General features: G+C 34.3%; 3 protein-coding genes across 3 annotated transcripts; 2 read left to right on the top strand and 1 right to left on the bottom strand.

The window, feature by feature from the left end:
• Positions 1 to 227: 227 nt before the first annotated feature.
• LOC129794915 (tubulin beta-1 chain) lies at positions 228 to 14,773 on the bottom strand. The gene is made up of 3 exons (XM_055835852.1): positions 14,380 to 14,773; positions 3,604 to 4,013; positions 228 to 1,761 (listed from the first exon to the last, which is right to left on the bottom strand). The coding sequence occupies exons 1-3, from the start codon at positions 14,434 to 14,436 to the stop codon at positions 885 to 887; spliced, it is 1,344 nt and encodes a 447-aa protein (XP_055691827.1). The 5' UTR covers positions 14,437 to 14,773; the 3' UTR covers positions 228 to 884.
• A 3,317-nt stretch (positions 14,774 to 18,090) lies between these two features.
• LOC129794923 (uncharacterized) lies at positions 18,091 to 20,424 on the top strand. The gene is made up of 5 exons (XM_055835862.1): positions 18,091 to 18,186; positions 18,249 to 18,418; positions 18,512 to 18,906; positions 18,967 to 19,303; positions 20,209 to 20,424. Exons 2-5 carry the CDS (start codon positions 18,273 to 18,275, stop codon positions 20,372 to 20,374), a joined length of 1,044 nt encoding a protein of 347 aa, XP_055691837.1. The 5' UTR covers positions 18,091 to 18,186; positions 18,249 to 18,272; the 3' UTR covers positions 20,375 to 20,424.
• A 2,543-nt stretch (positions 20,425 to 22,967) lies between these two features.
• On the top strand, positions 22,968 to 27,607 carry LOC129795246 (uncharacterized). Its single transcript, XM_055836331.1, has 4 exons — positions 22,968 to 23,146; positions 25,550 to 25,695; positions 26,768 to 27,204; positions 27,296 to 27,607. The coding sequence occupies exons 1-4, from the start codon at positions 22,968 to 22,970 to the stop codon at positions 27,605 to 27,607; spliced, it is 1,074 nt and encodes a 357-aa protein (XP_055692306.1).

Genomic DNA, 27,607 nt, shown 5'->3' with positions numbered 1-27,607 from the left:
TGGTTTTGAATAAATTCATATTTAAATAACTTACCTTTCATTCCAAGAAGACTCCTCTTCAGCAATTTCCTTTCAAAAAAATTCACCAAATATAAAGCCAAAGACCGCCAAGAATCGCAAGAAAAAAAATCCTTCAGAGAACCACCAAAAAACCCAAAATCATTCCTCAAATTCGCCGAATCAACTCCAAAATTTTCAAATTTTTAATAAATAATTTTCAAAGAGAATTTTGTTAATGTTTTTTGAGACCTTTATTTCACATTCTGTTACATCAATTCGACTCGGAAGCGGCTCAATTAGCTTTTTTTTATTTTTAAATTTAAAATGCTTAAATTCTACAATTTAACTTCTTTCCGTTTTTTTTTTCTTTTCACTTTGTGAGCAACAAAAATCCGATTGGACAAAAAGACAAATCTTTTTTTTTAATATGAGAAAAAAATGTGGACATTTTTGGGAATTATTTTTAAAACATTTGATTGGAGAGTTGGACAAACTAAAATAGAACAAAAAAACATTCGAAGGGATGTAACAGAAATATGGATGAATTGGGATCCTGTGTGGGAGGGAACGTACAAAAAAAATTCAAGTGAGGGAATGGGATTTGTATCAAGCGTTCATTCTCTTAAAAAATATTTTTCTTTTTTTCATAAATTTCTTCGTGGGCAGTGAAATTCATTTTTTTTCATCAATTTTTCATTACTTCATTTCCTTTTTTCTTTTCCTTTTTTTTTTTTTAACCATTAATGGCAGAGAACAAAGAGACAATTTTGCAAGGAATTATTCGAAAAAATCTTACACATTCCCACCTCGCTTGGACAGCTTCCAGTTTTGTTTTTTCTTCTTTCTTTGCTGTTTTGTTTGTTTAGTTAGGTAGTCGGAAAAATTTAGTTCTCCTCAACTTCAGCCTCCTGCTCCTCATCGAATTCAGCATCCTCATCAGCTGTTGCCTCCTGGTATTGTTGGTATTCGGAGACCAAGTCATTCATGTTGCTCTCAGCTTCGGTGAATTCCATCTCATCCATACCCTCACCTGTGTACCAATGCAAGAAAGCCTTGCGCCTGAACATAGCGGTGAATTGCTCAGAGATGCGCTTGAAGAGCTCCTGAATGGCGGTGGAATTGCCAATGAAGGTGGCGGACATCTTGAGACCACGTGGTGGAATATCGCAAACGGCTGTCTTCACATTATTGGGGATCCATTCGACAAAGTAGCTGCTATTCTTGTTCTGAATGTTGAGCATTTGCTCATCCACCTCCTTCATGGACATACGTCCACGGAAGACGGCTGCCACGGTGAGGTAGCGCCCATGGCGTGGATCGCAAGCGGCCATCATGTTCTTGGCGTCGAACATCTGCTGCGTGAGCTCGGGTACGGTGAGGGCGCGATACTGCTGCGAACCACGCGATGTGAGTGGCGCAAAGCCGGGCATGAAGAAGTGAAGTCGCGGGAACGGCACCATATTCACGGCCAACTTACGCAGATCAGCATTCAGCTGACCCGGGAAGCGCAGGCACGTCGTCACGCCGCTCATTGTGAGTGAGACCAAATGATTGAGATCACCATATGTTGGTGTCGTCAGCTTCAGTGTGCGGAAGCAAATGTCATAGAGGGCCTCATTGTCAATGCAGTACGTCTCATCGGTATTCTCCACGAGCTGATGGACTGACAGGGTGGCATTGTAGGGCTCGACAACGGTGTCGGAGACTTTGGGTGAGGGTACAACTGAGTAGGTGTTCATAATTCTGTCTGGGTACTCTTCCCTATTTTTTTTTCGTGGCAAATTAATCAAAAAGAAAATTTGTCAATTTAGCTTTTTTTTTTAGAAGTTTTTTCTTTGGTTTTTGTTTTTCTAATCCTTAAAATTTATTTATTTCCTATCTCCTTTATTAATTGTTGTTTTTTTTTAAAGAAAATGTTTCTAGAATTTTTTAAATACTAGTTCAATATGTTATAAAGTTAACTTGTTTAGGAAATGATAATTATTTAAAATATAAAAAAAACTAATCTACTGAAAAGAAAGAAATTCTTCTAGTAATCAAAAAAATGATTTTTTTTTTGTTTTTTAACGATATTTTGAAAATTGTTTATCTTTTTTATTAGATGTTGACAACTTTTTTTTATCTTTTAAATAATTGTCATTTCTTAAAAAATATTAACTTTATTAAATATTGAGCTAAAGCTATAAAAAAAGTTTCAGAACAATTTTTTTCTTAAAAAAAACAAGACTTAAGAACAGGATAGGAAATAAATAAATAAATTTAGGAATTAGAAAAACAAAAATATAATAATTAGTAGGTAATTTAAAAAAAATAAAATTATTTATCCTATTCTTAAGTCTTGTTTTTTTAAAGAAAAAAAATGTTCTAAAACTTTTTATAATATTAAAAAAAAATAAATAAAATTACCTACTAATTAAGATTTTGTTTTTCTAATCCCTTTTAATATTTTTATTTCCTATCGTGTTCTTAAGTCTTGTTTTTTTTAAAGGAAAAAATGTTACTAGAATTTTTTTTAAAGGTTTAACTCAATATTTAATAAAGTTAATTTTTTTAGGAAATAATAATTATTTAAAAGATAAAATTAGGAGTTATAAAAAAAAATATTTTTTGATTTCTAGCGACATTTTCCGGTAAATTTATTCCTACTAATTGATTTCAAATTGTTTCTTGTGTATTTATTATTTTTTTTAGAAACCTAATTTCATTAGATCTCGAAAATGCCAAAAATTCTGTCAAAACAGAGTTCATTTACCGCCGAGAGACTTTCTTTTACGAATTTGGACTTTTTAAATGTTTTTTTTTTTATTGTATATTAACATGACAAAAAAACATTAAAGCAACTAAAAGGATAAAATTCTATTAAGGATTCGGCTTAAGTTTCCTAAGTCAGATTAGTTTTTTAAGCTACCAAGCCTAAGTTTTGCTAAACCAGGCCTTCTTAGTTCCTAAGCTAGGACTAAGTTTTTTTTTACGCTAGGTCTAAGTCATAAGTTTTTTTTTTAACTAATGCTTCGATTTTTTAAACTTAGCTTATTATTTCTTTAATCAGGTTTTACTTTTCTTAAGCAATGCCTAACTGTTTTAGACCGGGTTTAAGTTTAAGGTCGGGTTTTAGGTTTTTTTAAATCAGACTAAGGTCCTTAGCTTTGATCCCTTTCTGCGTTTTTAAGGTCACCGTTAAAGATTGTAATCTAAGCTTAGATTTTTTATTCTAGGTTTGAGTTTTCTTAAACAAGGCTTTTGTTTTTTTTTTAATTAGGCTTAGTTTTTAAAGGGCAGGGTTTGAAAGTTTATATTTTGATTTTGAATGAGTTGGATATTTTGATCGTCTTAGGGCATTAAAATTAGTAAAAATCATCAGAAAAATGCATTCAGTCCTAATTCAGTTAGGTCTAACTTCAAAAACTATGATGTTTGACTTTGAAAAATTTAAGTCTTCTCTAAAAAAAACTAAAGCCTTACTTAGGAAACTAACCTACTAGCTCTTTGATCGATCAATTAAGATTCTACTTAAAACTTCTTTAAAAAATTGAAGATTTTTTCAAAAAAAATAAAAAATAAATAAAGAAATAAAAAATATAGAAAAGTAAAATCAAAACTTACCTAATTTTTGAGATCAGCAACGTCCCCATACCAGACCCAGTGCCACCACCGAGTGAGTGGGTAAGTTGGAAACCCTGGAGGCAATCGCATGATTCAGCCTCCTTTCGCACCACATCCAAAACAGAGTCAACGAGCTCAGCACCTTCGGTGTAGTGCCCCTTGGCCCAATTATTACCAGCCCCGGATTGTCCAAAGACAAAATTGTCTGGTCTGAAGATTTGACCGAATGGTCCGGAACGTACGGAATCCATCGTACCGGGCTCGAGATCAACGAGAACGGCACGTGGAACGTATTTACCACCAGATGCCTCATTGTAGTACACATTAATACGTTCAAGTTGCAAATCGCTGTCACCATGGTAGGCTCCAGTGGCATCAATACCATGCTCATCGGAGATAATCTCCCAGAACTAAAAATGAATAAAAGGAAAAATTGTTCCTTTTTTAGCTTCTTCTTGCGTGATTTTCGTCTTTTGGGACGACAAATTACTCTCTTTAACTTTCTGCACTGTTTTGCCTATGTAATAATTTCCACATAAATATTTTTCATGTCATTTTTATGATATCCTCAACCTTCAAAATACAACAATCCCTCCTTCCTTTCTCCCTCCTAACCATTAGGTTGATTTGCCATTGATTTATTCATATCCTCGCGCGCACCCATCAGGTGAAAACACTCGCATGACTCACACAGAGTGTGTATATTTGAAGTAGCAAAAAAAAAGGTAAACCTGCCACGGTTCCACCCACACCGTCACCCCTCTTTCCAACCAAATAAACATACACCGCACATATAGGTAAGGTAGGTAGATACTCTTCAAAAGCGCACGAAATGTTGAAAACGTGGCATGGGGTGGTGCTCAAAAATAAATTATTTTCATAATAAAAATGATAAAATGGATGGTGGTGCCCCACCGCTAAAAAAAAACCAAAAAGAAAATTGAAATCACGACACAACACTTGATTAATCAACTTAAAAAAGTACTCAATAATTGCCCCAGCACACACACACAGACAATTACATCAAACACAATGTTCAATAAATCACAGAAAATGTGGCAAAAAGCATGTCGAACGTCTTTGAATTTAGCGGAGCGCAAATAAAGTTTAAATTAAAGAAAAAAAATTTATGTGTGGAGAGAAATTTTTGCCGACATTGGCAGCGAAAATCATCAGAGCAATTTATTACAGAAAGAAAATTCATTGAGAAACACCTCGCCATTGAATACCCTCCTCCTTCTCTTTACAAACTGCTGGTGCTGCTGTGAAATCTCATTGATGGCTTATCTCATGAATATGCCAACCTTATAAAACTCAAAAAAAAAAAATCATTTCGCCCACACGTCGAAAACAGAGACCTCAAACATCTCAACATTTTATAGAGCAAAAAAGCAGGTAAATGTAAAACGCGACAAGAAGGTAGATTTCTCTTTGCACGAACCAACCGGGTGCTCCATCATCGTTTATATTCTGAAAGAAGTATTACCCGCAACGCAGCATATAGCCACCAAAGATATTTTGTTGGGAATATTTTATGTTGGAGAATGTTTTAGAGACAGAGAGAAAGAGACTCTCGCGAAAGTCCCGCACAGAAGAATGCCACATTTTGCAGTCAAGTTTAAATTTAGGTAGGTACCCAACATAGAGTTTAAAGAGCTCTTTCTCACTCTATAATGCCACAATGTGAGATTAAAGTAAAACTAATAAACGTGAGAAGTTCAAATTGGCATCCAATTGGGAGAATTTCTTCTTAGCCATTTCCATCATCACACACACACACGCACAGAAGAAATGGAATGGATCCAATTTGAACACTTTGAACATCAATCAAGATCCTCTTCTTCTTCATCTCACTTTGCCAAATACTTCTTGTAATTTATTTAACATTGTATGTTGGTTATAACTGAATTATAACAGTTTCTTCATGCCATGCGCAAATTATTTATGCTCTCATTTATTTCTTTAAAAAATTTAGTTCAAAAATTAGAATTTACGGGTCGATTTTGTCAGAAATATTTTTTTTTTACTTTCAAAATTGCATTAAGATTTTGACAGATTTTTTAAGAAAAAAAACTCAAAATCTAACGATTTCTTTCACAAGATATCAAAAAATCTTTGACTGAAGAAAACTGTTTTCGAACTATTTTATAATTGAAGAAAATATATTAAAAGTTACAGTGACAGATGACAATTTCAGTTTGATTTTTTCTCCTTGACATTGACAGCTGTCATTATTGAATGTCAAAAAACATCACGTCAATTTGTTTTGTTAATTGAAACAAATTAATTTTATTTAATTGAAAACAGATTCTGTATCTTGCTTTAATTAAAATATTTTTCATTCCTATAAAAGACAAATGTCATGTACAAACTTTCAAATATGTGCTGTCACTTTTTTATTGTTTTTTTTTTAAATTATTTCTGAGATGGATTCTAAAGTATTTTACTTCTAAATAAGTCTTATTTTGAAGAAAGAGATTCTAAGCATTTCTATCAAATATCAAAGCATCAGAGATGTCATCTTTATAAGTAAAAATGTCAAAAAAAAATTTCCTGTCAACTATTATTCATTTGTTTTTACATTTCATTTATTAAATTTTATTGATCTTTTGTGAATCTAACATCGTACCAACTATTTAATATTTCAACAGATATTCTCTTTTCAACCTTGTCATTTTCTCTTACGAAATTGACAGCTGTCATTTGTAATCAAATGTCCAAGACATTCTGTCACACTGTACTTGTTCTAATTGAAACGACTGCATTAACCTAATTACAAATAACTCAATAAGCCATTAAATTAAATATAATTTTGTTTTTGTAACATTTCCAATAATTTCTTTCCTTTTAAAATAACTCCTATCATTTAATCCTTTCAAATTGACATCTGTCACTTACGATCTACTATTGTCAGAAACTTTCTTTTCAAAAAAAAAGTTCCCAATAATGTCATGACAATTAATTTCTCTACTTTTTTAATTTGATTGAATGTTTTTTTTCCTACTTTTCCTGTCAATTTAAGATCATTATTTGACAGAAAAATAAATTGTTCACGTTATGGAATTTCCTATTATTTTCCCATATAACCCACTAATTGCCCCTGCTATTCAATGAAAGGCAAAATGTGGCATTTTCTCACACAATTTCCTCCACTTTCACGCAAAATTATTAATGATTCTCGCGATGGGGACTTTTTCATTCGTTTTTTTTTTTTCTTTTTCTCTCTTTTATTTAAATATTCCCTCGAGGGAGTTCAGTGGACAGATGATGACACATTTTTATAGCACAAGAAGAAATATCCATTGATGGTGGAACGAGTGGTGTAGAAGAGTTTTGTTGAATTGGCTAAAATGGGTGGACGACGTTCATTGACACAAGAAATCTCACGCCTGTGATATTCTTCTTATGGATTGCGTGGTGTTGGCAAAATGAGCAAGTTTGGTGACTTTCTGTGCAAAAAAAAGAAGTACCTTTTTAGGGCTTGTCGATGGAGGAGAGAATTCTCTCGAAAGTCAAGAGAAGAGACAGTTTAAAAAAAAAAAAAAACGTCTTTGCGCGAGTTTCCAATCGCGCGTGAATGTCTCGACGTGCGGCATGATCTCAATGCTCTTCACCATATTTGGTTCGAAACATTTTTACGAGCTTTTCGGTCTACACGGCGGGGGAATTGTAAATGTTTTGCGGTTGTTGTGAGTATTTTAATGCGATCAACGGAGGTGGGTTTTCATTTAAAAAAAATCTTACAAGAAGGCCTGACAAACTGCACCACACACACGCAAAAGAAGAAATTTCGTGGAGATTGAATTTTTCGTTCAAGAACGAAAATAGGGGTAACTGGGACAAAAAGTTAGAAAGACAAGACAACACATCTCCAATATCTCTGTAAATATTATTTCGTAATTGTTCTAATTTAGTCAAAAGGGACTTTTTCTAACTCTAACTAAGCCTATAAAGTTTTATAGGTAATAATTGATCTAATATTTTGGGATTTATTTAAAAAAAAAAAACTTTTTTTTTTAAATTTCAAAGTTACTTTGACCTTTCATTTCAATATCGTATTTTAACGTATTTCTCTGTAATTTTTTAGATCCAAATGCATTTTTTGATAGAGTAACTATCTGCTGAACACGAACCTAGTCTAAATTTTCCAGGTTTTCCCGTAGAAAATTGACACTAAAAAGGAACACTTGGAGCAAAAAGTTAGAAACCGCGCTTTTAAGGCCGTTACCTTTATTTTATTTATTTAATTTATTTAATTTATTTAATTTATTTAATTTATTTAATTTATTTAATTTATTTAATTTATTTAATTTATTTTATTTATTTAATTATTTTATTTATTTTACTTATTTATTTAATTTTTTTATTTATTTTTTTCCCAGTCAGCACAAATGTTATATTACTTTTTATTATTAATATTTAATCACTTACAATATAAAAAAGTGCAATTTCATAATTTTTTTTTATTATAAAAAATTTTAAATTGTTGCACAATTATCTTATTCTCAATTGCTTTTATAGTGTCTTGATGAAATAAATTCATAAAATTAAAATTTAAGAACAAAAAACGTAAATTAACATTTTACCCCATGGTTGGGGCAAAAAGTTATAAGTGCAAGGTTTCAGAAAATCGACTGAAAATGCATTTTCCCGTTGAGTTAGAACATAATCATCTGGGATAAAGTTGTAGCCCGGAAAATTTCCTATAAGATAGTCGTCATGGGAAAACTCAAATATTTTCAGGGAAATAAGGAAAATGTTTCTCCCAAAAGACTAACTTTTTGCCCCATGTCTCCCTATATGTATGTATATTTTTTTTCCAACTTCGTCTTACATTGCTCACTCCTCAAGAGTCAATTGTGGGTCTTTGCCATCGAGATCTTTCGAGAGACGTTTTGGTTTTTGGTTGGTAACTGTGTGTACTGTATGTGGGGGGAAGAGGTTTGGGAGGGAAAAAGTCGTCTTCTAAAATTGGTCACGCTTTACTGGATTTAGAGACAATCTTTTTTTTTTTTCTTCATCTTCTCCTTCTTCTTCAAGTTAGTTTTTCTCTCTCTTGAATGTAAGAAAAATCATCTCATTCTTTTTTAGCATAAAACAAAACGTGTGACGACGATGCTTTTGGATGATGAGTTTTTGGTTGCGGATTATTAAACTTCAAATATCCGTTGTTGATGACATTAAACTACCTACCTAACGTACAATATTATCCAATAATAAGAAAAACTTCATTACATCCCCCAAGGTAACAATGATTCAGACAAACTTCTTAAATAGATGGAAAAGCAAAAGGCTTTTATGACAGAGTGATGTGGTGTATGTGCTTTGAATTCTCAATAAATAAATAAAAATCTTTTATGCAAATTGAGATGGTGAACGCAACGCAGAAATGACATCATACAGCCCACAAATACGGACTCAAAAGTGGCTGGATTTACATTGAACTAATCCACACCTATCTCTCTCCACTCGTCGTCAACTAGAAGTTGCCATCTTTTTGCCATTTCTGAAGAATCACGTGAAAGAAAAATCAAGTGAATGTTTTTCTTCTTTTTTTCTTCTTCTTCTTTTCCACCTTCTTAATCACACCATTTAGCTTTACCTTTGGCATCTCATATATAGACACTTAAAGACGGACGTGCCACGACATCAAGATGAGTCTGTGAGACTTATTTGCAATTCTCCACAGAATTGCGGTATATTTTATTGTTTAATCAAGATTTCGTTGCATAATTTAATGATAAATATTAATTTTGTGGTCCATTTGGCACCCCAAGGTGGATGTGATCTTGAGGTAAAACTTTAGCATTCTTATGTGTGGAAGAGCCTATACACAAGAAAAGAGATGATCCTATGCACGAGAATATCTTGTTTTTCTTGCTTGTTCACTTGAGAAAATATCTTAATTAATTGAGAATTAGCGGATTGTGTAACTCAAGAGAGCTCAAAAGAGCTTCAAAAGGGGCTTATCCAGCAGTCTTCTTTACTCTTATTTTCTTAAAGAATAAACGTAATGCATTGGTAAGGGGAAGGACTGACGGGAAATCATTTGACAATCTGTCAAGAGGGATTACTCTCAGGGCCGCAAATACAGGACTTTTCAAAAGAAAGTGATTTTAATTCTTTTTCTTCTAATTCTTTTTTTCATGTTTTAGAGAAATTTGAAAAAATTAATCAATAAAAAATTCGGGGAAATCATCTAAACGGATGGAACCCGTAATAAAATAAAAAAAAATAAAATAAAAAATTATCAAAACGTCGCTATTTGGCAGAAAAGTGGTGCTTTGAAACACCATTGAAACACACACACACACACATGAAACACCCCCAAAATATGAAGTTTAGATAATTTAGAAACACTTTAAAGAGTGGAGAACATCCAAATTGAATAAAAGAAAAAGAAGATAAATCATAGATTTTAAATTGAGAAACTGAAACATTTACAACATTTGTGAAATTTATTCAGAGAAAAATAAGAAAACGCCAGTAACAGACTTCAAATATTAATGAAAAATATTAAAACAAACTTTATAGACATATTTTCTTGTTTAATATAAATAATAAACAATAAATGAGAACATCAAATAAGAAATAAAAACTCTTCTGTTCTACAATTTGAAAAAGAAAATATATTTCAGGGCTTTCAAGAAAAGTTTGAAACAATTCTTTTAGAATTTCATTTAAAGATTTAATCTATTTTAAGATAAAATTTTATTTAAAAAATAATAATGAAAATTTTCAACATGGAAAAAGCATTTTTAATTTAAAAAAAATTATTTTACAATATAGAATATAATTTTTTCAATGCAATTGAATTCTCCTTTCTGATAATTCTTCCTTAATGACTCCTCATTCTGTCCCAGAAATATATTTGAATTAGAAAGGCTTCTTCGTAAAAAATTAAATCCCAAGAAACTTAGTAATATCCAGGTACTAAAATCCCAAGAAAACCAAAGTCAATTACCTTTTGAGAAAGTCATTAACTTTTATACCTGAAACTTTATGACTTGTAATGGGATTTTACACCTAAGTCTAACACCTTTTGAGGGGCCCTTTAAAACGAAATAAAAAACAAGATATCTTTTACACCATTTACATTTAAAAATTAAAATGTTTTGTTTGTAAACTTTTTTTTAAACTAAGGATGAACCAATAAGGATTAACCCGTAATCCTGGTTAAAGGTAACCAGATTTTGAAGTCCATTCAAGGTTCCGGCCCAGAAAACATTAACGAAATGAAGCCCATTCATTTTATTTAGTAGAAAAAATCAAATATTGAACTTTTAAGGACTTATAAGGAGATTTATCTATCCCCAAGTTAGGTTACTCTAAATTCCGGTTAAATCTTAACGGTTTTAGCAGGCAACAAAATCTACCTAAAGTCCCATTCGTCCTTCCTTCCTAAACTACCCTAAACTATTCAAACTCTATGACCTACTCAGGACTTTTTACGACTTTCCAGGAATAAGGGGAAACTAAATGCCTTTGAGCTTTCCATAGAGGGCAAGAAAAAAAAGTACGTTTGTGTCACAAATATTTGACCATCTGCTAATTGCAAACATCTGCACAATCATTGGAGTGCCGGTACAAATAAAAAGCCGCGCAGCATTGGAAAGGTATAAAAAGGCACGGAGTGTTGGGTTTTTGGAGTGAAAGAAGGTGAGGTCGATAAACCGCGCACTTTGTGGACTTTCTTTTCACCATTTTCTGCATCTCCCAAGACGACCATCTTCTTTTTTTTCTCTCTCTTTTCCAGCCAATGAAGACTTTTTTTCTCTATTTTAGCGTAAATTCCACGTGAGCTAGAAAGACATTTTTTTTTCTTATTTCGTCTTCACGTGTGGATTTTTTTTAACGACATTTTTCTTCAGACTTTTAAGGGGGGATTTTTCTCACCTTCTCTCCGGTGTGGAATGCATCAAAAATTGAGGTAATTAATTTCAAGTGGAACAATGTTGAGATTTTTTTTTTATATTCCACCTAAAAACTTCATCTTAACAGTACCCTCCACTCTCTCTCTTGAGCAACAACATAACTCTCTTTTTCTCTCCAATTGAGTGATTTTTCTCGTAATGTGCGACAGGCGAGGAAGAAGTAGAAAAAAAATGAGGAAAAATTCATTAATGTATGGATGAATTTAAGTATTGAATTAACTGTAAAACCTCCATGGTTGTGCTCCCTCGGCGCGCGCTCTCTCTCTCTTGCGCCTTCTCTTCTAAATCATTCATCAACAATTTAATTCTTTCTGCGAGAAGTGAATCATCATCATTGAGTCCAATGAGCGGAGAGAGAGAATTTTGTGTTTCGAAACATGTCATGATGAAACATTCTCCGGCAAACTATACCGCAGAGAAGAGCGCGAGAGAGAGAGTATGAAAAATCAATCCAATTTTAGTGATGACTCCACCACGTAAGCTAAATATCACAGCTATTGTTACTAATCGTGCAAATGGAATTACATATTAGTTTGCAGTTGGAAATTGCAAAAGAAATATTCGTGAGCCATATGTTTACAAAACATCTTCTAACTTTAAACACTCTAACAATTTTCTTTGATATTTTCATGAGAAATTAAAAATAAAAATAGAAATTACGAAATTAGGGAAACAAAAAAATCAGTTTGTTGACTTTTTAATTTATAAATAGCTAAATGGAGTTTTTTAACATTCAGTAGCCGTTAAATGTTAAAGTAAAAAAACTTTTTAGATGAAAAAAAAATGATTCATAACGATTTGTCATAAAAACTAACTTACAACTGTTTAAACTTCACAGTTTTCTTAGGAATTAAAAACATATTTTTTTTTAATTTGTATCCCAAAATCGGTTTTAGATTATTTAATGACACATATTTCCAAAAACAGACTATGGACGGCGAAAAGACGACCATTTAAACTTTACTTTTTCATTTCTTATAAGACAAGGCTTTCTTTTTGTTTTTGACAATTACTTTAAGGCAATTTGTTCATTTTATTAAATCAAATTGGATTTTTAGCGCTAATTTATTTTTCTGTTAGTCTTTTAGAGTCTTCAGAAGATAGATCTGAGCTTGTAAACGACTTAGATCCTAGATATTTTGTATACTCCATTTATTCTTATTGCATTCTTATAAGACATTTAATGATGGCGCTTTAAAGAAATAAAAAGGGCGTCAAACCGTGTAGATAGAACGAGGTGTGGACCCCAATTCTTTTAAAGTTATATTTTTGGAATAATTTTATTGGTAATTAAATCAATTTTAACCAAATCAAGGTCTAATCAAATAATCCAATGACAAAGTAATATTTTAAATGTTTTAATTAATTCTGTTAATTTTTTTTTACAAAGTTCGCCAGACAGTGTAAAGCTAGGATTACCGAAATTCTTTCAAATGTTTTTTTTTTCTTTGAATTGAATTGAATTGAATTGAATTGAAGTTTTTTTTTAATAATTTTATTTAATGAGAGTGTAAGAAAATGTTAATGCTGCACAAATTTTTAATTTTTCAGAATTTCTAAAATTATTTTAATTAAAAATGTATACTAAATTCTTATTTCCAAAAAATTATCGTCTCACTTATCGGATTTTTAAGTCATAAAACGATTTTAGAGCTTTCCTTTCATTTATTTAATAGACTTATTCAGTCAATTTCCCAAATTTTTAATGATCTTTAAGTGTTTTTTAAAGCATTTTTGCCTTATTTCTTTTTGAAATTTATATATTTTTTTTTGTTTAAACTTAATTTTTTAATGAATATATTTATTGTTTTCATTAACACAAAAAATTGGCATGCTATGGAAGACCCAAAAGGTATAAAGGGTTAACAAACTTTTAACATTACAGAATTATGTTAACATTCTCCAACGATGCAATAGACATTCAAACAGACAAAACATGATGAAACAATTTATAAAGAAGATAGCATATCAGTGGAATAAATGAGATCACATTTCAATCAAAGTTCACATTAAAAATCCATCTGTTTTTACTCAAAGAATTTGTTTTCCTCTTCATTGGAAGAAAGGTAAACCCCCTCATGGCCAACATAAGAATCCCTGAGCGGCACAAGAGAATTGAGGTTTGTAGATTTTTCCAGAGAGTACAATAAATCGATTTTTTGGTCTCCACCCACGTCCCCAATGGGTTTTATTGAGCAAAATCGAGGCCGAGGCAAACGCCCCTGTGCGATATGTACGTGTTTTTCCTTCCATGAAGCCGCCCCAGCGGAAGCATCCTAACGGCTAATTCAAAAAATTGAGACGCGTCGGAAGTTAATCGCGCAGATGGCGCCCGCGTTTGAGAATCACATTTTTTCACAATTTTCACAGCGAATTTTCTCGGAAATTCCGTGTGCGGCACAAAGGGGGGCTACTGCAATCGATTGAAGGGAAATTTGGGGAGCGGATGGTGGGAAAATCTCATGAAAATCCACAGGATATGCTGAGATATGGACACGAAGAAACTTCCTGTGAATCTTCACCACGAAAAGCAGTATGATGCGGCCAAAATGCCGGTGATTTCAATCGCCTCGCGCTTATCGTCCCTAAATTCCTTTACAATCACATTTACCACACGATTTTAGCTGAAATCATTTTATAGCCACATCACGTAATGGTCGGAAAATGAAATTACTTTGGACCTTATCACCCGCCGAAAGCGCTAAAATTGATCTATTTGTGTCCAATTTGTGCGTTCGTTGGTTAAGAAGAAAAAACGCGCTGTCGTCACCATTTTTTTGTTGCAGAAAAAAAGGAAAAAAAATTTCCCTTCACGAATTTTCATCACAAATTAATCACTCACCTTAGCGCCAATCTGATTGCCGCACTGTCCAGCCTGAATGTGCACGATTTCCCTCATGTTTGATTGATTTTTTTTTGGGTTTTTTCAAAGATCTCAAATTAAGTTTTGCGAACAGACACGAACTTTCTTCCGCACGCTACAACGACTCACTGAAAACTGTGCTGCTCTCCCGCTCGATAGCGGCTTTTTACGCGATGCTCACTCGATTTCCCCCACTATTGCCGTATGGTGGGACGTATTTCCCCTTCGTGGACAAATGGCATTTTTCACTCCAATTTTCATCGTTATTTTCCACTGAAAATACCCCGGAAAAGCATTAAATATCCCCATTGGGGTGCCTTTTTGGGGATTTCTTCCATTATTTGGGGTGGGAAATGCATTTTTAGGAGATTTTGTCGATATTATTTCTCTTGTCCGGCATTTCCCCTCCGACACACCCAGAGCCACAAAGTACGCATGCGCAGAGCGGAGAAAAGTGGCAACAATGCAGTCGTTGTCCCACAATTGACTTCAGTTCCATTGATTTTCATCAAAATGTCCCACAAAGTGATTCAGTTTTCTGTTTACATAAAAAATCGATTGCAAAAAAAGAAATATTAATAAACTAGATGAATAGAAAAATAAAGCAAAAAATATGAAAACAAAAATTAAAAAATTTACAGAATTGAAATGTAAATAAAACTTAATTCTCAAATAAAATAATTTTAAAATAAAATGCATTTTCCTTTTAGTTTTTAAAATTAGTTTATATTTTTTTTTAAATGAAATTGAGGCGAACGTATTTTCGACAACCACACAGCGCCTATTAGTTGGTGTTCCACTTCGTGGCCAACACCAAGTATTGTAATCGTCGGAAAAACCGACCACCTCAGATCGGGCTCAAACTTGGTATGAGCACGTTTTAGACATCCCACATTACGAAAATGGTGGTGGAAAATTTTTGATCCGGCCGGCCGGCCCGCCGGCCGGCCTGCCGGCCTCTGCGCTGAACTTTGCTTCATAACTCGAGAACGGTAACAGATAGAGACTTCGGGTTTGAAGTTTTCTATAGAAATGTGGGTGTAAAATTTCATTTTTTCGCATTTTCAAAATCCAAGATGGCCGCCATCCGCCATTTTGAAATACCATCAACCACTTCCTTTATAGCTAGAGGTCTGAAATTTTAGTATGTTATAGAGCTCAGTGAGACGTTTTCATCGATAATTCATACTTGAAAATCGGTCAAGCGGTTTAGCAAATATGGCGGCCTAAAGAAAAAAGTGTTTTTTCGATATAACTCGAGAACGGCTTGACCGATTTGGACCAACTTGGTATCAAATGAAAGGTATTGCGAAGCCCTACAACTGTCTAGAACATTCCAAGTTCCAAAAACGTCCGCAAGAGGCGCTAAAATCAAAAACAAAAATTGCCTAACTTTAAGGGGTAATATCTCCGAATCCCCATTATCGATTTCCTTTAAATTTTGATATGTTGTAGCCTGACTCAATATCTTTCACCAGTCCGAAAATGAAGAAAATCTATGTCGCCGTTTAGAAGATATAGCCATTTGAAAAATTCTTGAATTTGAAAAGTTCTAAGAGCCATATCTCTTGAACCGCTTGTCCGATTTGACTCAACTTAGTATCAAATTAAAGGTTTTGCAAAACTCTACAACTTTCTAGAACATCAGAAACTTCTAGAACCATTCCTTGAGGACGAAAAGTGCAAAAAACTGTTTTGGTAGAACCAAAATCCGCCATTTTGTATTCTGGAGGTGACCTTGAAATGTATCGAAATATATGTTAGATTATAGCTTATTTCAATAGCTTTCCATAACTAGTCAAGAAATTTCTGTAGGTCTAATAGAACTTAAGATATAAGCATTTTAATCTGTCAAATTGCTAAATTTTACAAAAAATCGACTTTTCCTATACTAATACTACTCACAAATCGCATTACAACGCATAAAAAAACTTCTATACGTTGTGGGACACCAACTCTTATAACTGGACGCGTTATGATTGACTTTTCTAATCTAAACAAATTCTTTCCATCATCTTCTCCTGAAATTCCAATACTTTTCCAAAAATTCCCATTGCTTTCCAACATTTCCAATCGTTTTCCCAAAATTTCCAACAATTTTCCAGAAATAAATTTTATGTTTTTCACTAATTTCAACTCTTTCCTAGAAATTCTAACTTTTTTTCACTTCTCTGGAAATTCCAACAGCTTCCTAAATTTCCCTCATTTCCCTAAAGTTCTCCAGTTTCCATTTTTTTTCCAAATTTCAGCTACTTTCAACCCTTTCCATATATTCCAGAAATTCAAACAGCTTTCCAGAATTTTACATTGCTATTTCAAGAGATTTCAGAAAGTTAGAAAAAGTCTAAGAATCAAAGAAAATCTCTCTTTTAATTGCTTAAAATTTTCTATTCTTTCTATTCATAAAAGGGTTAAGCAGCTAATTATTAAATCTACTTCGAAAATGAGCAACAATTTTGAATTTTCAATTTTTTAAGAAAAATTTCCGTTAAAGGACAGCTACAAAATGCGTTTTTCTTTCTCCTTTCAGAAAGAAATTCAGATAGACATTAAAAATTAGCAAGAAACTGTAAAAACATTTTTTTTTCTATTTCCCTACTTCAATACTTTTTTAATGCGCGAAGGCGGGCATGAGTCAAACATACATAGACGTTCTATTCATGGTACAAAAAAATCAACTTAAATCCGCAAGAGCGTTGCATCTAAAATGGTCAAAGCTTCTCACGAGGCTGATTTACGAGTCTGGAGGTGTTTCGAAAGAAAATTAAAAGACTTTCTGGCAAGATTGTTTTCTGGGGCTGCAGAAGCTGCCCATAAAAGTCCAATGAAACTTTTACCTTGAATTTATGCGAGAACATTAAATTTGATTAGATTGGAGAGTTTGAAGATCTTGCGATGATTTTGATCTTGAACTTATTTTCTTTTATTCACTTCTTTAGAATCTTTATCCTCGATCCTTTGACGTTTAAACAAAATCCTTAAAAAGTTTGACATTTAATTTAACGGAAGGAAATTCAAATTCAGTTCACCTGAAAACATTAAAGCATTTAAAAATGATAAAATCTAATTCAAACAGATAAAATGTGGATATTCTTATCAACTTCATGGAAGAGCAAACATAATAACATAATTTCCATCCAAGCCAAACCCATAGGTAATGTTCACACAACGAAAAACACAAAACTCCTCCCAACATTTCTCCGCAATCTTCAATCAATACTTTCAAGACACTTTCCCCCCAAGAATACCTACATATAAATTCCATTGCGGCTAGAAAAAGAACTGCGCCTGAATTTTAATTCTAAGTAAGCTTTTTGTCTGCATTTTCTTGGTGCATCGCGTGAATGTATTTTGAAGATAAATTTTATTGATTTGCGCGTCACTGTCGCTCTTCAACTTGCCACCATACAACCCATAGTCGCCATCATTGTAGTAAGTTCAACAAACTCATTTCCTCGCGCTTTATATTTCCTCCTTTTCTTCACAGCGCGCCGTTCAATAGAGAGATTTTGATTTGCAATAGAAGTGGATGAGAATATAATTAGAAGTATATAAAATGCGAAAATGAAGATGCTTTTGGGGGGAGGGGAATGGGGTTTTAAAATAAAGACCTTTTCATGCACGCACCTTTTGACCTTAAACTTGATCTCCATGCCAAGAAGCTATTCTTGGGGTACAAACTCTTCAGTTTGTGATTTTGCGGTGTGCTTTTTGAGGTCATACACTTTCCATTGGTGAGCCGTAATCTGGAAGATTTCGTCATTTGTGTCACATATTGGAAATGCGGTTTGTAAAAATGTTGCCGAAAAGAACGGTGCAGAAAAAATGTTGCTTGATTTTGGTCACAGAAAGACTTTGTAAAGCGCCGTGTGATGTTCTTGTGTCCGTTCATTAGTCGATGGTCATGTTTGGTCATCAGCCTCTTGGCTACCTTTGTGCTTTGTGAGCGTTGTGCCCAAAATTCTGCCATTAGGCACACCGAATATGCAGCTAACATCTACTTTAAGTACTACGATGGGTGAGTTTTCAATTTACCTCCAAAAGGACGCGGCGTCTCCGCGCCATATTGAAGCATCATTGAAGCAATTAAAAATTACTCAATCCCCCACAGTCAAGGTCAACTGTATCGCATTTCAACGGTGCAGAATGCTGAATCTCGCTTCCTGCTGCGTGATCTGCATCGGAATCAGAAGTACGCCATCATTGTGCCAGGTTGGCGGGAAAATTGCGAGCAAGATTGGGTTTTTGACCTCATTAGGAATCTAATTTATCACCGTGGTGGAACTATAATTTGCATGGACTACATACTTTACAGCGCAGATGCCTATTTCCGTTTAGTCCGCCATTTTGACGCTATTGCCGACATTCTGGCAACAAAGCTTTGCGACCTAGAACTAGTAGGACTTCCTCCGGCTGTTGGTTTCCTTTTCGGCTTCAGCTATGGCGGGCAGCTCGTTGCAGAGGCAGGAAGAAGAATTGGACCAGGAAGAATCAAGGAGATTGATAGTAAGTAACAAAGAGACGCTATTCCGCCATTTGCAATTTTTAATTAACTTAATTCCGCAGTTTGTGACATGGCAGGTCCAGGATTTGATAGTAAAACCCCACCGAATCATTCATTGGCTGCTGAGAATGTTCAGTGTATCCACACGAGCAGGGATAAGGGTATCAAGTACAGTACGTGCCATCAGGATTGGAAAATGGGCAATTGTGGCCTCACACAGGATGCAGCTGGAAAGCCCCCACTTGGATCACACGGACTCTGCCCACATTTCTATAATATTGCCTTCAAGTATGACTTCCTGGCCATCCCGAAACCCATAGCGTGCTCCTCAAAAACTCCCGGAATCGTTGGAGCTTATCCAATAGGCTACAAAATGGGTTACCTGGAGAATCGAAAAAGGTACATACATTATGTCTCGTCAGTCATTTAAAATCAATTTATTTCTTATGTCTGAAAGGGTTTTTGGGTTTAGTTTAATGTGAAATTGCAGGTAAATTGTTGAAATGGGTACTGGGTGTTCAAAAAGAAACGCAAAACTCCAGTTTTGAAGAGATTACGTATGAAAATATCAGAGAAAATTGATTTTATCCATTTTTATACATTTTTCGATGTTTTTCAAGATGGCTGCCAGCCCTTTAATGCCTTTTTAGGGTAAAGAACTTTTCTAGGAAAGAGTTATAATGAATTTTTTGTCGATTTAATGAAAAAAAAAACCTACCAAGCAATACTATATTGATCATAAATACGCCATATTGAAAAAAAATGGTAGCCATTTTGAAAATACAAGAAAACAATTAATTAATCTAAAGGACATAGGTAGATATCTTAAAACAAACTAAAACGACTACTTCAGAACACATTTTGTGAATCCTTTGACATATAGAATGTCAACACAGAACACGAAGTAATTCAAAGTTATTATTTTTGTCGTTTAATCCTTCATTTTTTAAAAAGTTTTATATGATCCTGTTTTCTTCCATTTGACACCTAAGATTTTAACGCGATGTTTGAAAAAACATCACGAAATTCCAACTTTGACATACAATCCGTCATATTTCTTCCTATGTCATTTTCTCTTAATTTTTTATTTTAAACTTTTATTCCTTTTTTTGTGTTTTCAATAAAAAAAATCTAAAAATTCTAATGTTTGACATTCCATCTGCCATGTTTCTTCGTAGGTAATTTTCTCCTAATTTCTTATCTCAATCTTTTTCCTTAATTTTTTGTGGTTGTCAATTTAAAAAAAAATCCAAAAATTCTAACGATTGACGTTAAATTTTAAAATTTCATAAATTTATTTTCAGAAGCGTCCGCGGAGAATTATTTGCAACAACAACAAAACACTATCCCTACACAATAGTTCCTAGGACCGGAAGTCTCCTATCTGAGCTTCTTTCGCAGTATCAAATGTCCTACAATGTGTCCATTGCCATTCAACCGGAAAACATCCAAAATGTCGATGTTTATTGAGAAACTGTAAAATGAAAATTAAAATAAAGACGATTTGACGGTTGATTGATTTTCTTTTGCAAAATTCTCTTTTTTTGTGCCTCTCCGCACATTTGCTCTAAATATTAAAATATTCCAACACATTTCTTCATGGAATTGAGAACATAAATTTTATTGCCAATAGAACAGTTTCACTTCTTACTCAAAAAAAAAGAAAAGAATAAAATATGAAGAAAATTGAAAAAATATGCCGAAAGCTCCACTCCGGCAGAGGACTCTCACAGTTGGGCAAAATGATGAAAAAAATAAAGAAATGATTGCAAAAAATGTTATTTAATCGCGCGAGCTTTTTCCGCCTAGCATGTGGCGCGCTGGGCTTTTTCGCAACACCAAAGACCGGCTCGATGGCCTCTAAGGCTGGCAATTCTTCAAAAACAAATCGCGATAAACACGTTCTATGCGACCCACATAGTGGGGAGCAGATATATTTTAAATTTTTCTCAAGCTTTCAAAAGCTGTGCAAGATGGAAAACTAAAAGGAGCGACGACGCTTTGGTATTTCGCAAGAACCAACTGCCGTATGCGAAGCTGAGAAAGTCACTTGAGGAGCAAGTTTAGTTTAAAATACTACATGCACATTCTATGAAAATTCATTACATTGATCACGAGCAATGATTGCGCTTTTTTTGGCGCAAAATCCTCGCGATTGGCTTTGGTGGATGGCATATAAACAAAACTTGCTCCCGCGGAGTGGGAGGTGCTTTGAATTGCAAGCATATTATGTAAATAGAAGATGGCTCTTTGGGAGAAGACACTACTTTTTCTTCTTTAATAAAAGTTATCTAATCGCGAATTTTAGCTAAATAAGTGGACAATTTGAGAGGTGTGAGGCTGAGCGGCGGACGGGAATATTTTCTGTTTTTTTTTTTTAGAGCTTAAGGGTTAACCCTTTCGCGTTCTTTGGGTCATACGTAGACCCAAACGTGAAACATTAAATTTTCTCAAATTTTTAGGAATTTAATGATTTTTCCAAGTCAGAAATGCTTCAAATTCACAGAATGGAAGAACGGAAAGCCAAACAAAACGTTCTGATTGAGAAACGTCTTCTAGAAGCATCCACAGAATAAATATCGTGATAAAAAGAGCCCATGTTTCAAAGTTTCTATGTTTCACGTGCGCGCGAAAACGTTAAAGAACTTAAAAAATGATTTTATGCAAATCGGTCAAGCAGTTTTTGATCTATAACGAAGTAACTTATTCCATAGAACCAAAATGAAACGTTCCTCATTTTTTGATGTTTTAGCTGTTCAAAAATTCCACTGACTTGCTCAAAAAATTGTTGAAGAAAGTCTTTCAATTCAAATTCGGTTTAGAAGCTCTTTCTTCAGCAGAGTATTATCAAGACTCTGGAATAGATAGAAGTCGCTTGGTGCTATGTCCGGTGAATATGGTACAATGTTCCATCCCAATTCCTCCAGATTAGTCTTTGCCATTCTTACATTGTCATGCTGGAACACTACGATCTTTGTTTTGATTTTTATTTATTGTAAAAAAAGGACTTAATTAAGCGACCAAGAAACCCTTGAGATCGTTGAATTTTGTACTGAAATTTCAAGATTTCAAGCGAGTTTCAAGGGTTTCTTGGTCGCTGAATAAAGCCCAATGTTGTATATTTTTTTAAATAACAAAAATTTACAATTTCTTGCTCTTAAATTTTCTTTTAGAAATCGCTTAAATCAACTTAATTATTAACTTTAATAACCCTAAATTGCCTTCTAAAGTATCCACGTGACAGATACCAAAGTTTCATGAGACCAACACGAGAGGCGCGCTTTGCTAAACATTTCTTAAAGAGACGCCATGAAATTATTTTCAACCCTTTCAGCTCACACCTCTCCACAAATGGCTTTTTTTCTCAATAATCAACTGAAAAAAAGAGGTAAAATAGTACGTGCTAAAGACCTTTTGAGCACGTCCAAAAATCTTCAAATGCCTTTCATTGCTTTCACAGCTGAAAGATCACACTGCGTGCGAAGCCGCGGAGACAATCATCGCGATGATGATGATGAAAAAAGAGTACTTCTAACGGCCATTGTGTCTATTGGGGTGGGAAGAAAACATGTAAAAAGCGCAGTGAAACCGAAAAAGTGTGGCGCTTCGTGAAGCCGTATAAATTGCTCAAAAGCTCCCGGGCACGCGATCAGTGAACTTCCACCTGAAATAAGTAATTTCCCATATGGGTTAAGTCCCCGCACATGCTATTGGGTGGCGCATTTTCCCCCCAGTCGATTACTTTTGCGCGCTGCAATCTCGCAACTTCACCTGCATTTTTCCGCGCTTCGGGCAATTTTCCAGCATTTGGTAAACCTCTCCTTCCTAACGCTAATATTCACTCTCGCTGCGCGCGATGGTCAGTTTGCCGTAGACTTGGGTACGCACTAGAATAAAATCCAAGAAGGTGGCAGTGTCGTACACTATTTTTATTTGCACCTTCGGCAGGTGTAGGCCGACTCCCACACGCACCCAAAGTGATCACACTTTTTCCCCTAATCCCAAACCCTCTTAATTTCCCGCGTAAAACTACCCTCCCCCGTGTAAATTCCATTGATCCATCATGCCCCAATGGCGTCTAATCGCGAGTGTTTTAGTGCTTTTCACCTGTTTGCCGGATATTTCGGCAAAGAGAAGCCGAAACAGGAATTACCTCCTTCCCAGCCCATTCTCAAATGTAATGGATGGACGACGTACAACAATGGAATACGCTAAAAATATCCACTTCAAATACTACGATAGGTAATAATAATAGGAAAGGATTGAACGTTGCTGTGAGAGTTCAAGTTTTCTTCCTTAAACTTCATCCGAATTGCATGCATTTATGTGCTCTCAAAGTCAATAAAAATATCAGTGATTAATAAATTGTGCAAAAGAAGTGATTTAATCTTACTAATTGATAGGTAATTTACGTTAGCGAGGGGCTGAAAAGTCCACCGCAGAAATGCCGTTTGTATTTGAATTTTCACGCGGAAATTGATCGAGTATTAACGATCTTTGGGTGAAATTCACAATTACAGATAGACTTAACGTTCCTTAAAAAAGACTTAATTTTTCTTAAGATTTTAAAGTTTTCTGAAGATACTTTTAGTTTTCTTAAGAAAGTCTTAAGTATTCGTAAGATTTTTTTAAAATCCTAAAAAAAATTAAGATTTCCTAAAAAAAATTTAGAATTTTTAAGTTTTCTTCAATTGAAACTAAAGATTTCTTAAATGGAGCTTATTGCATATTTTTATAATTTTTTTTGGAATTTCGATGCTTGAAGACGATCAGAAAAAATACTCGAAGAATGTGCTTTCAGCCTGATTCAGCTTGACTTAAGAAATCTTAAGTTCCGCTTAAGAAAACTTAAGTCTTTTTTTTTTAAGAAACGTTAAGTCTGTCTGAATAGTGAATTTCTGTCTTCGGGTTGAATTTTTAACAAAACTCAAAAATCTTAAGACGTTCTTTGAAAATGTTCAGTTAGTGTCTTCCGCGACCAAAAGATATCCTTGAAATTTCACGAATTTTTCTGGAAATTTCAACGGTTTAAAGGATTTCTTGGGCACTGAATAGAACCCATTCTGTCCTAAAAATCAAGATCGAAATAAAGAAAATGATCAAGAAATTATATTTTATAAGCAAAAAAAAAACGCTTAAAATCTTGATTGTTAAACCAAGATTTGGTATTCTGCAATAAAGTTTCAAGAAATTTTCAAAGACAATCTCTGAAATTGGACTCGAATAGAAATTTTACAAGTTTTGCGTTCTGGGATAGAGATTAACCCGTGGAGGATTTTGCAGGCCAATATTTCGTGATAAATATTACACTGTGTTTAGGGGAGTTTCATTACATCAAGATCGTCGAAAAAATATTTTCTTTTGGAGAAAATTAAGGTCAAACCTTTGAGATTAGAAACCTCGATCCTCCAAGGGTTGACAAATAAATCATAACCTAAAATATCTTGATTTTTTATACAATTTCCAAGACATTTAGTCTGTAAATAATGAGTTAAGGCAATTAAATAATAGTAGGTAATATTAAATTAATATTAATAATTATAATTAATATTAAATTAATCAATATCGTGCATAGAGTCCTTTTGAGAAGAATATAATATGAAAACTAAAAATGAAATATGAAGGAAATAGTTCAAAATCGTGTTGATAGGTCAACACTAAATTAGACAAGTTTCCTTTTCCTTTTATATTTCAAAATAACCTTCTAATGGTTCATTTAGCGACCTCCTTGCTATGTTTATATATTTTCTAAATGACCCCAATTCAGCTTTTGAGCTCTTTTCCCATTCGATTTATATATAATATTGTCTATAAGAAATTTAATACAGCAATTAAATTGTAACAAGAGCAACGGTGTTGTTGCTCTTTTCCGTCTCTCGCAGACTTTTGGAGTTGCGCGCGCGCGCGAAATGCATTTGCAACTAGGTTGGTGTAAAGCAATATTTATATGCGAATGGATTGCGCGCAATGCATTTCCTAATCTAACCGGCTTCCATGATGCCTTCGAAAAGGAATTTCGGGTTGCTTGCAGAGACCTCCGCAAAAGCACGCAGAATTTTTATTAATCTTTTTCTTGCATTCTAATGTCTGTTTAACGGACTTTTATGTTCTCTTTTTTTTTTCTTAACTAAATTCTTCTTTTATTTCTTCATGAGCTCTGGAAGGAAAATGGAAATTAGGCGGTGAAATCTAAACAGTTAAAGAAGCATTTCATGAATTGCATTTAATTAGCTACCTATGTTACCTGAGAAGGGGCTCCAAAGAGGGGACTAATTACAAGACTAATTAGCTGTTAGATTTTTCAGTCCTTGAAAAGCTTTTTTTAACGACAAAAAGTGCAAAATTTTCCCACAAAACATAATAAGAAAATCACCCACTAAAATGCTACGCAGTGGTTTGCCTGTGCGTGAAGAGAGTCGGTCATGTGCAGCGGAAAAGGCCAACCTATAGGGGAGCATGGTGGTAGCATAACTATTAACCTTGAACGCCTTTTTTTTCTCTCACTGTTTCACTCTTAGTTTTCTTTGAGCGTAATCTCGTCTGTGTTGCGCAACTTTCTCAGCCACTGGAAACACGCATCACTTTGCATGTGGCTCACGCTTATTTTGAGACGAAAAGAGAAACAATTTAATTCTTCTTTTGCAGTGACAACCAACTCGTGTCTATTGCCAATTTGCTAATGGAGGAAGCCAGTGGGTTCAGTATGTGCAATCCAGATGAGAAGTTTGCCATTATTGTGCATGGTTGGAAGGAGAGCTGCGAAACGGAGTGGGTGCCATGGATGATTTCGAGTAAGGAAAAAGAAAGATGGTGACTTAACGGAATGTCAATTTGAACATTAGAGTAATTAGAGAAATAATTTATTTTATTTTAATCATTTTAATCATTTTGTGGGTGATTGAAATAGTAGGTAATCTTTGTTTCTTTTATTTTATTTATTCGTTTCAATTAATTTAAATCTTAAACAAAAAATTTCATAGAAAATTGATGTTTTCAAAAATGGCGGAAATAGCGTCAAGATTTTGAGTGTAATCCAAAAAAATTAAGTTATTCAATAGCAAAGATAAATTCAATAACAAAAAGAAATGTTTTAAGTCGTAAAAGGGTCAAGAAATGTTTGAGAAAGGGCCGTGACAAAGCCGTTTTATGGTTATGAAGGATACAAAAACTTTATAAACAGATCAACTTGATTTATTTTATAGAAATTTTCAGAATTTTCCATTAAAACATTGCGAAACAAGATAGATGTAATAAAATAGAGATTTGATTGCATTTAATCCTGTCTTTCTGTAACATAACCTCACATCAAGAGGAAAAATTGGATATTCAAATTAAGTTAAAATTTAACAGTTTATTTTGTTGGGAATATGGGCAGATGAAGGACGATCGGTTCCATTTTCAAATAAATTCAGCTTATTGATCATTTCTGTGTTTATAAATCCATCGAAATCGAACATTCGATATTATGTCTTCTTAAGAAAAAACATCGAGATAACATCGAAAAATGCTTTCTTTAATAAAAACCAATGACGTAAAACTTAAATAAAAACTTTAAAACTTACAGAATACCATTAAGCAGATCAATGATTAGACAATTTTTAGAAGATTATTCTGATGCCTTCGCAATGCAGCATGTAACCCCCAGTTTCTCTACATAAAATTAAAATTTTTCCATGATTTGAGCATTGGAAAAAAATCCAAAAAGAGCATCTCAATGAAATTATGTCTATATAAAAACTCTTCGGAGCATCTCTCTAAACTCATGAAGAGGAGAATCCCTAAAATAGCTGCAGACGGAGGAATTTCCCCCACGATTGCATATCCCCGAAATAGCATTTGAGCACTTTATCTTCCTTTTTGCAGACTTGACTGTCTTCCGAGGCGGCTGTATCATCTGCATGGACTATGGTGGGTATGCCAGTGCTGATCGCTACCTACGTCTCTTCCGGCAATTTGACCCCATAACTGAGATTCTGGCTGGAAAGTTGAGGTTGATGGAAGCCATGGGCTTCAACTTGGGTCAGGGATTCATCTTTGGCTTCAGCTATGGCGGCCATGTTGCCGTTGAGGCATCCAAGAGAGTGGGTGTGCGTCGCCTTGAAGCAATTGATATTTGTGACATTGCTGGACCGGCCTTTGACTTCCGGCGAGCACATATTGATCACCGGAATGCTGCCAGGAATGTCCAATGCATCCACACGAGTAGAGACAAGGGGTCACGGCATACAACAACTTGCCATCAAAATTGGAAAATGGGAACATGTGGATGGTTCCAGACGGCTGCTGCAGATCCACCAAAGGTCAGAAAACACCCATTAGGAGCTAAATAATCTAAAAGAGAGTCTAACAAACCCCTCTATACCCTAATTTTATTTTTTTTTCCTTCAACAGGGATCCCATGGACTCTGTCCCTATTTCTACCTCAGTGCCTTCAGCAATGACTTCCTAGCTGTACCAAAGCCAATGGGATGTATGGCCAGGAAACCAGCACGGTACTGGCCTGAAGGCTTCCGGATGGGCTACCGAGAGCCAAGGAAGTGGCAAGTTCAGGGCGAACTCTTTGCTTTAACCACAAAAGAATACCCCTTCACGAGTAATGCAACGGAAATGAATGCATTGGATTTTTTTCCCATGCTGGCATCTGAGACGGAACATACCGAGATGGATATTGACTTCTTCGTAGAGACTACCAAAAAGCCATAG

Source organism: Lutzomyia longipalpis, chromosome 4, assembly GCF_024334085.1.
Source record: "Lutzomyia longipalpis isolate SR_M1_2022 chromosome 4, ASM2433408v1".
Taxonomy (NCBI): domain Eukaryota; kingdom Metazoa; phylum Arthropoda; class Insecta; order Diptera; family Psychodidae; genus Lutzomyia; species Lutzomyia longipalpis.
Note: the sequence above shows the minus strand (reverse complement) of the source record. Positions and strands in the feature narration are given on the sequence as shown.